The sequence below is a fragment of the Stigmatopora nigra genome, chromosome 7 (genome assembly GCF_051989575.1).
Source record: "Stigmatopora nigra isolate UIUO_SnigA chromosome 7, RoL_Snig_1.1, whole genome shotgun sequence".
Taxonomy (NCBI): domain Eukaryota; kingdom Metazoa; phylum Chordata; class Actinopteri; order Syngnathiformes; family Syngnathidae; genus Stigmatopora; species Stigmatopora nigra.
The window spans coordinates 7,594,764-7,608,358 of NC_135514.1; the positions used below are offsets into that span (position 1 = coordinate 7,594,764).

General features: G+C 37.7%; 2 protein-coding genes across 7 annotated transcripts in view; both read left to right on the top strand.

Annotated features, from left to right (window-relative positions):
* Positions 1–166: 166 nt before the first annotated feature.
* gmeb1 (glucocorticoid modulatory element binding protein 1) lies at positions 167–9,428 on the top strand. Of its 3 annotated transcripts, none has more exons than XM_077721070.1 (10): positions 167–651; positions 2,160–2,253; positions 2,784–2,842; positions 3,009–3,130; positions 3,218–3,321; positions 4,632–4,816; positions 6,808–6,933; positions 7,687–7,824; positions 8,004–8,114; positions 8,640–9,428. In XM_077721070.1, the coding sequence occupies exons 2-10, from the start codon at positions 2,168–2,170 to the stop codon at positions 9,119–9,121; spliced, it is 1,413 nt and encodes a 470-aa protein (XP_077577196.1). In that variant the 5' UTR covers positions 167–651; positions 2,160–2,167; the 3' UTR covers positions 9,122–9,428. The 3 variants fall into 3 exon arrangements, with proteins under 3 accessions (XP_077577196.1, XP_077577194.1, XP_077577195.1); XM_077721068.1 differs by having other exon boundaries at positions 168–651; positions 2,080–2,253; XM_077721069.1 differs by having other exon boundaries at positions 168–651; positions 2,122–2,253.
* Positions 9,429–12,476: 3,048 nt separating this feature from the next.
* Positions 12,477–13,595, top strand: part of LOC144199428 (receptor-type tyrosine-protein phosphatase U) — a 121,525-nt gene continuing 120,406 nt past the window's right edge. For 3 of the 4 annotated variants that reach the window (XM_077721058.1, XM_077721060.1, XM_077721061.1), the window contains exon 1: positions 12,477–12,738. In XM_077721058.1, the coding sequence (XP_077577184.1) occupies positions 12,669–12,738 (70 nt within the window). In that variant the 5' untranslated portion in view covers positions 12,477–12,668. The remainder of the gene's footprint in view (positions 12,739–13,595) is intronic. The other variant, XM_077721062.1, reaches the window with a different exon arrangement.

Sequence of the window (13,595 nt, forward strand, 5' to 3'; positions counted from 1 at the left end):
TTTACTATTGGCCACGAGGTGGCTCACCCGACTTTTCATTGGCTCGTCTGTGTTGTCAATCATCAAGGCGCCCGCATTCCATTCCAAAAGAGGCGGGCTCCGTCTTTTCTGATCTGAGGTCAGTCGGTGCGCTAGTGTCAACGGTTTACCTTTGTTTATAAGGACAGTAACACTGAACCCGGATCGATTACCATTTCTTCCTGAGTAATTGAAGCTGGGAAGTAATGTTATGTTGACATGTTGGGACAGTCCGCGTATTCGCCCCCAGGCCCGTCCCATTTTAGACGAAAGCAAGTGGTTTAAAGGTGCTTGAAGGAAAAAATAAGCTTGTCACCGGTGTCCTTAAAAAACTGCGTCGATGTATGTACTATTTCTTTTTTAAAAGAGTCTATCATTCAAAAGCGTATGCGCGTTGAGTGTGTTGAGGCGAGCCGGGAGGCGCTCCAATCAAGCGGCGCCCTCGCACATAAGAGTAATTTGACCGATTTACACAGCATCGCGTGCGAACGCACCGCTTGTCGTGACAGCGGGACAGATGCTTCTCAGGCAAAGGCTGCCTTCAGTGCGGGGAGCGTGGACGCGTCACGGCGCATGCTCTCCTACCTCGCTGGCCGGCGGAGGATGAGGAGCACGGCGCGCCGCTCCGCAACGGTAAGTCCAAACTATGACAATGTTGACTCAAAGTAGCAGGTGTTGCGTTCAGGGGTGCCCCTGGGAGTTGGTTTTCGGCGTGGGGGGCGTGCGTGCGTGCGTGTTTATGTTTGTGTGTAAATGTGTGTGTGCGGACGAAGTGGCTTTGTGCGTTCGCCGTGGAGCGTGCGTGCCCGGCTGTGCGTGACGCGGCGCCGGCAGACGTCAGTTTGAGTGGGTGAAGGAGTGTGAGGGAGGCACGCAAGGCTCAAGCGACTCGGCCTTTCTATATTTGCTAGTCTTGCTATGGTTGTGCTTGTTTTTGACCCCCTGTATTTGAATTGAAATCGTTTGGAAGGAAATGCTTTGCTTTTTGACATTATTTCGCGATTATAGGACTGAAAAGTAATTCAGTTTCAATGAAATTTGTCTGTCAGTTGTTGGAAACATTTCATTCAAAAGCTTTTGGGTTTTTTAAAGTACCTATTCTTCCTAATGTACCCCAGTTTAGGAAATCTCAATCTAAATAAAATGTATTTTTTTTCTTCTAAACTTCTGGAAATATAGGATTTAGACGTATAGACAAATCAGCTGTAAATAAACTATTAGAAAATAAGATGAATGACAGATTATAGATATTTTATATACATTGTTGGTGTAAATTATATTGAAAAATGTCCATTTGAACAAAACATTGTTTTTACAGGATCCATTCTACCTAAAGTAGCCCACTTGAGGAATTCCAATTCTAAATAAAACAAATGATTTCTTTCTAAACCTCTGAAAATACATCATTTAGACTTACATACAAAAAAAGATCTATATGAAGTCTTATGAAGATAAATGACAGTTAATAGTTATTTTATATAAATCGTTGATGTAAATAATAGTAAACGTCCATAAAAAACATCTGAAAATATAGTATTTAGACATACTACATACAAATCAGCTGTACTAAATAAACTATTAGAAAATTAAATAAACGGCAGCTTATAGATATTTTATATAAATTGCTGGTGTAAATAATAATAATAAAATATATATAAGAGTAATTGGACATTAATATGGGAGACACCACTACAGGATGTCATGTACATTTTATCAACTTCTTTTGAGGTATTTAATGTGGCCTGTAATTGATTACCAACATATTTCTCGACCACATCAAAAGGACTATTGCATGCTTTTATAAGAATGCAGGTTATGTTCACCTGTTGATTGCCAGGTGGCATTTCCATGAGCTTTTGAATGATCCATTTCTATATTAGTATTAGCCCCCAGATGTACATTATCCTAATGCCTTTTGTACAGTGAAAGGAGACCATTTTCTGCATGGATTATGCCATTTTAATCCCATTATGACTTCATTTTCTATGGCATTTGCATGTCAGACATAACGGCTGTGGAGACGAGCTTTCATTGATGTGTGCGCGCATGTGTTTGGTCTAGATACTGTTGTTAACATGCGCGGCTGGGCCTCTGTGCGTGCAGCTCTGTGAGGACGGGTGCTGAGGTCATTGTGTCTGCAGGGGATCTCATGATGGACAAGGAAGAGGAGGGGGCGTCCAATGGCAACAACCATAAGGCTCAAGTCATACTACACCTGCAGCCCATCTTGCAGGGGTAAGAATATTAAGCATATACATACATTACAAAACATTTACTCCCTCCCCATTCTGCTCCATTCGCTGGTAGGTGGAGCCAAATCCACATTATATAATTCGCAATCGTAGCGATATAAACTTTAGTACGTTATATTCATTTATAATATACAGAAAAAAATAGGGCCCTACTCAAATTATTTTAGTCTTTCATATTTTCTTTTCATATGTTTATGATTAACATCTTAAGATATAATACATCATTTAATTTATATTCTTCTGAAAATTAAATTTGTGAATGAATGCAAACTGCTGCCATTTATATTTTCAACAGATAAAATAAAAATATTTTACTATGTTACTAGTAAAAAGAAGTCATATTTAAAGTTATGTTTAAAATAAATGAAGCCAGAGACGTTGGTTTTTAAGATGTTACATAATAGGTTGCATTGAAGGGGTCAACTAGCCAACAGAAGACCACAGTACTATGTATTTTTTTTTATTTATTATTATTATTAATTTTTATATTTGACACTATGTTTCCCTCTGCAGGGGAAATTTTGACATTGCAGATACAAGCAGCACCGTTCTGGCAATAGAGACTCAACATGGTAAGACAATAAAACACAAAATAATGTTATTGGCAATTTGAACAACTTACTACTGAGGTGCCAAATAGGAAAAAAAACTGTATAAATGTACTTAATTTCTTCTAATAAGGAATATTTATTTATTTTTAAATTTAATTTGTGTATTTTTTACACTGTATCTTTATAGAAGACAATAAATCCGAGGGGGAGAGTGTGGAGTACGGCTATCCGATTACCTGTGGAGAAAGTAGAGCTGTTTTACTCTTTAAGAAGTTTGTGTGTCCTGGAATCAATGTTAGGTGTGTCAAAGTAAGTGGATGACTGCTGCTACTATATTAGTTTGATCCTTATTTGCGTTTGTTTGTTTCAAAACAAACTGCCGTCTTGTTTTCACAGTTTAATGACCAGCTCATCAGTCCTAAGCAGTTTGTCCACCTGGCAGGCAAAGCCACCCTGAAGGACTGGAAAAGAGCCATCAGACTTGGCGGCGTTATGCTCAGGTAGACTTTCATTTTTCTTTCTTTTCTTTTCTCGCTGGGAGCACTGGAAAGAAAATACCCGAATGTGACAGGATCCACTTCCAAAAAAAGCAGGAAAAGCTGCAATAATCGACTTTCTGCAGGAGACTGTATGAATAAAAGTATGGAGGTTTCCCTTTAGGGTGAAAAGCACTCATTAGCAAGAGGAATGCGAAGGTCAGGGTTGGAAATAAATGTAATAGACGAGACTCATAGAGGCCGGAAGTACAATTTATGCCGAACTGAAACAAAGATTAACCTTTCCAAAGTGATGGAATTGATAAAGCTTATCGGAAGACCGGATCTGTTCATCGGTTAAACGTACAAACTCGCTTGTGAGGATTAGGCCAGGTATGCCTTCTTCGGGACTGCTAATCCTTCTAGATTACGATAATGGTGTCAACAACAAAGCAAATTTAAAATGGACCAAATCTACAGAAACATGGCATCATTATCTCTAGAAATCAATTAACCAATATAAAATTAGGGCAAAATATAAATGAAAAAAATGCTATATTTTAGTTTATTGGATTTGAAGAAAAAAAATTAAATTATATATGTATAATGATAAAATGGCTATGTTATAGTGAGTGCTCATTAGTCAAAGATCAGGATGAATCAAATAGACGGACTGACGGTCAATTTGCAGACAATAAGTTTGAGACAAAAGGCCTATTGTGCAAATTCTTATTGAGGATGACTTTCACTCTTTTAGGAAGAAATAAAAGAGAGAAACCTCCAAGGCAAAAGAAGATGAGAGAGTCTCATATGGTTTGAAATGAAGAGAAAGTGAAGATAGCATTTTTTGGTGCAATTGAGAATTTTTGCCTTGAAGTCCTGTGTTTGAATGCACTACCTAGAAAAGAATCTGCCATTTTGAATCTTTTGATCATAGTAATCATCAGTCAATTGGCCTCACTTTTCCAATGCCACTCTCAAAAATGCATCTCAAAAGGTAGTGATGACTATACTTTGGTGTCATCCATAGTACGACCCTTCCATTTCTAACTCCATTCTAATGCAGCACAAAATAATGTTGCTAGGCAGCTTTCTAAAGGCGACAGGAATGGGAGTGGGATGTGACTTTTCCCAAATACCAAGCAAACACACCACGCCGCACACTATTGCCTTTTGCATCTTTATCATGTTTACTCCTGTGAGTCAATACCCCGACTCAACTGCAATGTCCTATAATGTGTTTGAGAAAATATTGGTATCGTTTCAATCTCTTTCTGCAGCTGTGTAATATTAATATGGTGTTTTGTACACTAACCCGCCTCTTTCCCACGCAGAAAAATGATGGACTCGGGTCAGATTGACTTCTACCAGCACGACACGGTGTGCAGCAACACATGCCGCAGCACCAAATTCGACATGCTAATCAACAGCTCGCAGCTTCCAATGGGAACTTCCGTGCCACATAATGCCTCGTCTCTGGCGCTGGAGTCTCTTGGAGGGCAGGTGCCCCCTCTGACAGGTACGCCATTGAAGTCCCATGATGCCTTGCTCCGACATTGATCACCATAAGGGTGTCAGACTCGTCGGTTGGTTTGCAGGCCGCATTAACGTCAACACCATTTTATGTGGGCCGGACCATTTTAGATATAATATTTAGCTTTTTTTTAATAAACGGATTAAAAGAACTGGATTAAAAGCCATATTAATACATATAAATCACATAGTATTCATTTTTTTATAGATCTAAAACAATGTTTATTTTAGCTTTTAAATATATTTTTAGATTTTACTAAATGATTTTGAACTAAAAAAACAGAAAAAATGATTAAAAATGTACAATTATTGATTTAAAAAGGAGAAAATCAGGAAATTGAATATACATCTATAGTCTTCATTTTAATTTGATCCTAAAACAGAAAGTCGGCACTCATGATTTACGTTCCCAGGCCACACTAAATGATGCAGCGGGCCGGATTTGGCCCCCGGGCCGTCACTTTGATACCAGTGCCATAGTGCATATTCAAAGTTTTTTATATAGAGAAAGTGACTATTTTTGGTCATTTGAAAAACTTAAATACTAGCAATTGTATGTATTTGATTTAAAATCCTTAATTTCAATTCCAGTTCAAATGAATTGGAGTTCTGTCACTGTCAAGGGCAGTTTGAGTTGATAACCTGGAAATAAAATTGTCAGATTTTTCCAAATGTAAAATACACACCTTGGCGCGATAAAGATTGGTAAACACGGCCCTTGTAGTTGGCCACTTTCAATTTGCTGCGTTGTATTGCTCATGTTTTTCCCCTTTGGCATGTTGTACCATTAAAGATGCTCGCAGAAGCCTTCTGGATTTAATTTATCTGTCTTCCAGGATAATGAAATACTTTGAAAGCCGCAAAAAAATAATTGGATTGGGGCAGCGGTCGTCCCTCAGCCTTATCCCTGTTATAAAGTAACCTCAAATTCAATGCCCCCGAGGTTGTATCGTTTGGGATTAAAGCAACATTTTGTGGTCCAACACACAGCACATGTTCCCGTTCTTGCATAAAACATCAGATTTTGTCACTTCACAGCATGTTAACCCAGGATGTGATCTCATTTAAGGCAACTTATTCCAGATTTCCATTTGCTAATTTACAAAACATTTTGATCCCATAAGAAATAATGCAAGGTTCATTTAATGGTTTTAAATTGTCCTTTTTTTAACCTCCTAAAACCTTGTTTTCGAGGACATACAACACCTATTATAGTTTAAATGAACGTCATATCAAAGATGGTTGCTTAAAGAATTATGATATACATATATATAGAAATACACAAATATACATATATATATATATAGAAATACACATACACATATACATATATATAGAAATACACATATACATATACATATATATAGAAATACACATACATATATATATATATATATATATATAGAAATACACATATATACATATATATAGAAATACACATACATATATATACCCCTGACAATACTTTTTAAAACCCCCATATCATGATTTTCACGCAATTGAACCTACTAACCCACTGCAACATCGGGTGTTCTCATTTTTTTGTTTCACCACTGCGAAGTACATTTATATTTAATTCACCTTTCTAATATTTTATTCTGCATATAGTACTGAGGTAGCAGACGATTTTGATTGAGACAGCTTAGTTCCATTTGTGCAATTTGTACACATTTTAGAGCAGGGGGGCTTCATAATTTTTTTTCTATCTGTATCTGACTGCAATCCACTGATTTCACTTCTAACATACCACATTTGTGGACAGGTATCACACATCACATGACTTACTGCAGGGATGTTCAAACTTTGCAAAGAATTAACCTTCCACAATCTATCTTTTTTACAGGCCACTGACAAAGCTCAGCAATTATGTAATGATATACCTCGCATTAGATTCTATCAACATGTATGAGAACGGCATGAAAATCCACTCTTGATTTATGGTAAAGCTTAATGCGCATATATGAAAATTCATTTCAGGAGAATCTCTACATGATCCAGATGACTTGGAAGAGTCCTTGGACGAAAAATTTGGTGGCGAGTGGGGTTCCACGCACTTTACTACAGCCAATGGGCATGCAAAAAGGAAGAGGAGTGTCACACCAGGTAAAAAAAAAAACAGATTCATTACTATATTCAAGCTAATATTTGTACTAAGTACATTCAGAAATGTGTATTTATCCATTGAGTGTTTATCTCTTTGGGAGCAAACACATTCAATGGGATATCCTGAGTGTGCCATGAAACTATTTACAGTTGGTAAGTTCCGTTAAAGAAAACTTACTTTGAGACTGTAGAAGGTTAAAAATGCAAGAATATCATCACTCAACTGTACAGAAAGTCAGTAGGGTGTTCAAGCATGAGCACATTGCAGCTAAAATTTTATCAGAATATTGATTTTATGAAAAGAAAACTTTGCCCGGTTGCAACTCAATGTGCACATAAAACATTGATAGTCAAACCTCATTGGATGCTATTGAAAGTGTTTAGAGGCTCTTATTTTTGCAAAAGGAGGATTGAATTCATTTTTCCCCTGGGGTTTCCAAATATATTGCACCTCATTTTTTTGTCTAAATCATTATTATATGCGTTCTGAAACTCTTATACAAAAGTACTAATTTAACTCTTAATTTGTGTGTCATATGATATATTCAACCCAATTTACTGATCTCACATGTACGTGTCATATAATTCTACAAGATAATTTGTTCCAAATTGTTTTATAAACACCCAAGAACTATAGACAAATTGGTTTAAGAACCTTTGGTATCAGAATACTAGTTGTTTTGTTATTGTTGTTGCATTTCCATTCACCATAGGGAAGAAAATCAATTTCATGTCATATTTGTTTATGTCTAGATAGCATATTAAGTCTGTGGAATGGCGTAGCTGAATGCGGACTAATGGGCGAGGTCCTGTCTGGTCTTCAAGCTCACTTATTGGCCACTTTGAAAGGAGTGGAAGTTCGCAGTGAGAAAGCTGAGCTGCAGGAGACTGGTGAGTTCAGACAGCGAAAAACTCCCCGGCACTGAGTATTGGGGAAGGAGGGAGGGGAAGGTATTGAATTGCTTTGAGTAGAATATCGATCAGGTAGATGTTTAATGCAGGAGGCCCCTCCAGCTAAATATGGCCTTCTTGCGCTGTTGCTGAGGATTGATTTATTTGTGTTGTTCCAGACGCCATCATCCTGAATTCCCTGTGTGAGATGTTTGGACTTTTAGACTCAGTCAAGCAAGCGCTGGAGCAGCGGCGAGCCCAGAAAAAAGATGATGATGATGATGTTTACGGTGAGAAGGCATTCCACCATCCAAATTGTATTCATGCTAATTATAATGAGTTCATTCTTAATGATCACCCAAATACAAATAGAAATACACACAAGTTCCACAATTGTGGAACAAAGAAATCATAAAAAATGCACACAAACAACAAATGTTATACTTCTAGAGTAAATGATTTGATTTGAGACCAAATTTAATTTAAATTTTGTTTTTGAAAAGACCAAATGCGTTTGGTGTCCCCCTAAAATGCCATTTTTCTTTTGCCCAATCCTCATAATCAAATAAAATCTCAAATTAAGTATATATTGTAGATTTGCAACATTCTCACCTGCAACCCTGCCACGTCGATGATCCTAAATATTGTAAATATATTTTTTCCAAAATCATGGAATATATTAGATTGATCAATTACTTAAGATAATCCATCTGTTGATATTGGTAATTATCTATTTTTGATGAACATGTAGAAGAAAAGTAGAGGAGTTAAGTCTCAGTTTTGAAGATTCAATCTTGTAATCTGTCTCCCTGTAGAACTGGAGCAGCTGTCAAAAGAAGTGAGGAAGCAGGCATGCGTTAAAAGCACATCCCTCAAACACACTTCCCCCAAGCATCTTCGACCCCAACGTCACCAGCCGCCCAATAGCCAGCTTTCCTCCGCTCTCAGTAACACTGTGATCCAGCCTCTCTCACTCGGGGGTTTACCCGAGTCGACATACACTCAGCCCAACGTCAACCCTCAGAACCTTAGCTACTTCCCCACCCCTGGTGGGCTACGAGTGGGTGCCAGGAAGCGGGAGGAGAGGACCCGGGTGCTCTGTGAGTCGGGAAAACACGCCAGAGCCCACAGGGCGGGACAAGAACTAAATGTAGAGATGCAACAAGGTCTCGGACAAAGTACGTGCAACCTTCAACCTCGGTTAGGAAGCCAGGAGCTGGGCCAAGGAGAGAGATTACATGGCTTTGAAAAGGTGGCTTTGGGGAGAAAGGGTTACAAAAAAGTCAAAACTAAATGAAGTGAAACTGCAGATTGAAAGTTCAAGGCAATTGGATTAAGAGTATACATTGTAAAACTGTCTTTGCAGCTACTTCCAGTGTTAGCTTTTGTCGATTAGGTTTCCCCTTGTGGTTAAAGTAGTTTGGGATTGGCAGTAAAATACAACTTTTCTTATAAATTTGTAATTGAAAATATACTTTTTGGGACTCAATGTATAATTAAATGTTAAAGTTTATAAGATACCTATTTTTAAACACAACTGTAAATCTCACTCAGGCTTCAATTAAGGCATAATGTTACTGCCCAATAAAAAAAAAAAGCATGGATCTCTGAAATGGCTCTTTATTTTTCATCTGGATTTGGAATATTAGTTTTGTTGTCAACAGTATGCACAATCTCCTGATAAACACTTTCAATAAAACCCTGACAGTGCAAGGCATTATACATATCCCCCCAATGCTGCAGACTATCCCAGCTTATTACAGGCACCAGGTGGGGGATACCATAAATCGGTGGGCAGCCAATCGTAGGGCTCGCTCACACACATACCTAGGGACAATTTACAATGTTCAACCAGTCTACCCTGAATGTAGCTTAGACCTAGATCAGGGGTGGGCAAACTATTCCATAAAAGGCCACAGTGGGTGCAAGTTTTCATTCCAAACCATAAAGAGGAGACCTTTTCACCAATCTGCTGTCCTACAAGTGAAATGAGTAGATTGCATTCAGGTTCCTTTTGTTTTTTTGCAGAAATCTCATTGGTCAAAGTGTCTGTGCTGGATCGGTGGGGACAAAACCAGCACAGACCTGCCATTGAGGACCGGTTTGTCCACCCCTGTCTTAGACAGTCAGTCGTAGAGCCAATTTCATGAATATGACATGATATTTGTAATGGCGTTTTCTTTAAAGCTACTTTATATGAATAAATTCACTTCCTGCCTATTGCCCCTTCATGGCATCGGATGCATTAATAATAAAATGTTACATTTTTAAAGAGCACAGTAAATTCCATAATCACTATTTATACTATCTATAGACTACATGACCACGCTAACCAGAAATGACAGCAAACTTCCTCTGATTATGGTTCAAATAGTCAACAATGCAGTGCTAAATATGGGCTTGCTGAAGATAAATTGCTTTAAATACTGGGTTGTGGTGTAGTACAAGTAAAGGTGTCAGCCTGACATGCAGGCTTGAAGCACTTGGTGAAATTAAATCATTTGCAAAGCCCTCTCCATCATTCATCCATCATTTGGCGCTAATGACATTTGCGGCTGGGTATTGTACTCACGTTGGACGCCCTCAACACGTCTGTCGGCAATTTTTAATTGAATTTACCGCGTTAATGCTGACAAGCCTCAATGACATGGAGACTGTGTATTGACTGGTGGTTTCAGTGTGACTTCCCCAAACCATGACAGGGTGTTTTTTTCTTCTTTGAAAAGCCTCAGGTTCACTTGTTTCTATTTTTTCTATATTTCGACATTAAGTAGTTTTGGGTCAAGTCAAAGAAAAGTTCTCAATTTTTCTCAGACCACATAAAATGTCCGGTGGGATACACAGTGGTCGTATAGTGTTGACCATGAAAGTGCATTTTCTAAGATGAATCTCAGTGAAGATGTAATACTCAAATCAAATGCAATATCACGTCTGTGTGCGACACGTGAAAGTTGTGACTTCTGAGACCTGTCAAATATTGAAATATACGCGTCTACGTCTTCCTCTAAAGCTCGACCAATTGGAAGTTTGACTGTTTGACCCCCCACAACCCTCGTGTTTATGAATGTATTACTCATCACAGTCTTAGTTATCCCCCATGTCAAAGTGCATTTGTGTGTCTTTGTGCAATCAGGAAGTTGTCATACTAATGTAGTCCATTTATCCTTTCGCTTCTGTTTATTTACATTTCACGCCGCACGAGTGCTGGAGTTCAATGTCTGTCACATTCTCCAATCAAACCAGGTGCGGAAAGAAGAAAACATCTTCAAATGCAAATTTGGCACACTCTCGATGACAGACTGTAATTTATGGAGAAATATGCTCCCCACTGTTTATTGGCTGTGTGAAGGAATATGTACCTCTCCTTCTTTTGCAAATTCATAAAGCATGGTAAATCCATATTTATCTGGTTGCAATACTGCTTTACTCTACAATAACTAGCTCAGTTTGGAATGAGACTGATAAACCGAAGACTGATCACCAGCCAAAATTTAGGTGTTAAACTCAAGGGCAGCTGATGCACATGTTTGAAGTGTCCAAGATCAATGTATCACTTAATGATCAACTCATAACAAAGATGTTTCTGTCAATTCTGTCAAATTTAATGTTAAGAACGTAAAGAACAACAACTCATCTTAGCATACATTTTAATCAGCATTGTAAAATCCTGAAACTACTATGTTGTCTTAGTATAAAATATTAAATACAAATGTACTTAAAATGCTCTTTTTAACTCCAGAGTTCAGAAGAAGCGATTGCAAAACATTTAAAAGATAACATCACCTAAAAACAGCAGCTCAAATATTTTATTTTTTTGGAAAGTGTGGCATGAATAATTAAACTTCTTTTAAGGCGAACACTAACCGAACCAAGTTAAAGACTAACTGTTTGGACAGGGTAAATGATTGAGCCATAAAATACTAACAATGACATTTATAATTGACTTGAAGGCATGAGAGAGGCTATTCAACTGCAACAAGAGGTTGAATTACTAGGCGCCCCGCCCGCCTTTTTTCTTTTTAAACATTTGGCTGGCTGTGGCATCCATTAACCAGAAACTAAGTAGCTCTGTGTTTTCTTTATATCTTTTCTTACACCTATTGTATTCTACAATGGAACATACATAAAAAAAATCAAACCAATGCACAAATGCATCTATATTTTGCGATTTTTGACTAGTTTTGAAAAAAATAGTCTTGAATTTCACACAGGTCATTTGTTTTAACTCCCTGACTAGCACTGACAGCAATAGACATCCAACTTGAACGTTTTCCTTTGTTAATGGCACCCAGATGAGTTAATGAATGAAATATTCATTATAGTATTTATTGGTTATTTATTTATTTGTTCTTATTATTGCATTTCATGGTGAAGATTTAAATCTAATTATACTTACAATGAAAGCATTCAATTAAATTTAAAACGTTCTTTTAAAGACATAATGAATGATAATCAAAAATAAAATATGGACAATTTAGTATCAAGATTTGAGATAGTGGTATAGTAGTGGTGAAGCCAGTTTGGGTTTGGGTCAGTACCTAATTGTGGCCACTTGGGGCCGCCCGACTCCCTTGTTTTTTGGGGGGGAGAAAAAGTGTCTCGGACTGGGGAGGGAAAAGGAGCTTTGAAAAGGCAAATCTCTCTCCTCAACTGTTTACCCTGACGTCAGTTTGCACAAGTAGCAGTGGGCCGTCTCACGGCGCGTCCTCCGAAACCGCGTGCCCGTGTGCGTGTGTCACTGTCAACCGGTGGCGAATAGATGAGCTCCACTCTCCCAAACTTCCTGCGGTGGATGTGACGAAAACGACATTTTCAAAGTGGACTAAAAAAAAAACAGCTTGACGATGAACACCTGCGCATTTTTGTTGATACTCAGCGTGCAAATCTACGCCGATGGCATTGAAGGGCCAACAGGTAAGATCCGAGTTATCCTTGATTTATTTGTAAACTTTACGATGGAAGGTTTAAACTTTACTAGAGGCTAAAGAGAAAGAAGCCAGTTTGGTCAGTAACTTTGTGCTGCTCCACGAGACGTTCATGTGTCGATGGAAGCGTCGGATTAGTGGCACCCCATTTTTTAAATTGTCTAAAAATGCCCATTTACTTTATTAAATAACTTTTCGTCTAGATGTTGAATGTTAAATGGTGAGAAAAGATCCTATTTCCTGCAACAATACTTTTTTTTTTACTGTGCACCCCCGATCACGTTGCAAAGTGTCTCTTATTCATTGGAAGGTAGATATAAAAGTTTAATTTCAATTCATTCTGCAAGGTCTGGTAAACATTTATGATACTCTGTGTGCCTTTTAAATTGTTGCAGTTTTTTACAGTCTTAATAAACATGGTAAAATATAAATATTTTAAATGTTTTCCCCGTTTTATATCTCCTTTGTAAAATGTCAGAAATGCAAATGCTATATATGTATATTTTGCTCTTGAGGAATTACAAATTTGAAACAAGGAAACAAATCTCTTATTGGATTGTGTTGGGGTAAGAAACACATTTTGTTACTATGATATTTCTATGTTTTTTTTCACCTATGCGCTGGATTACAATATTGATTCATTTTTTTGTTTTAATTTATACATTTTGAAACTGCTTTCATGCTTGTGCCGCATTCTAGCCTGCATTGATTCTTCACCTGTGCTGCTATTTTGTCAAATTGTTATGTTCTTTCTCTTCTATTATCTTTACATTTAATTTCCTTGCTGTGTTTGCATATTTTATTGGCATTAATGTTTTTTTTGTTGCTCTTGTTGTCAAGAAGTGT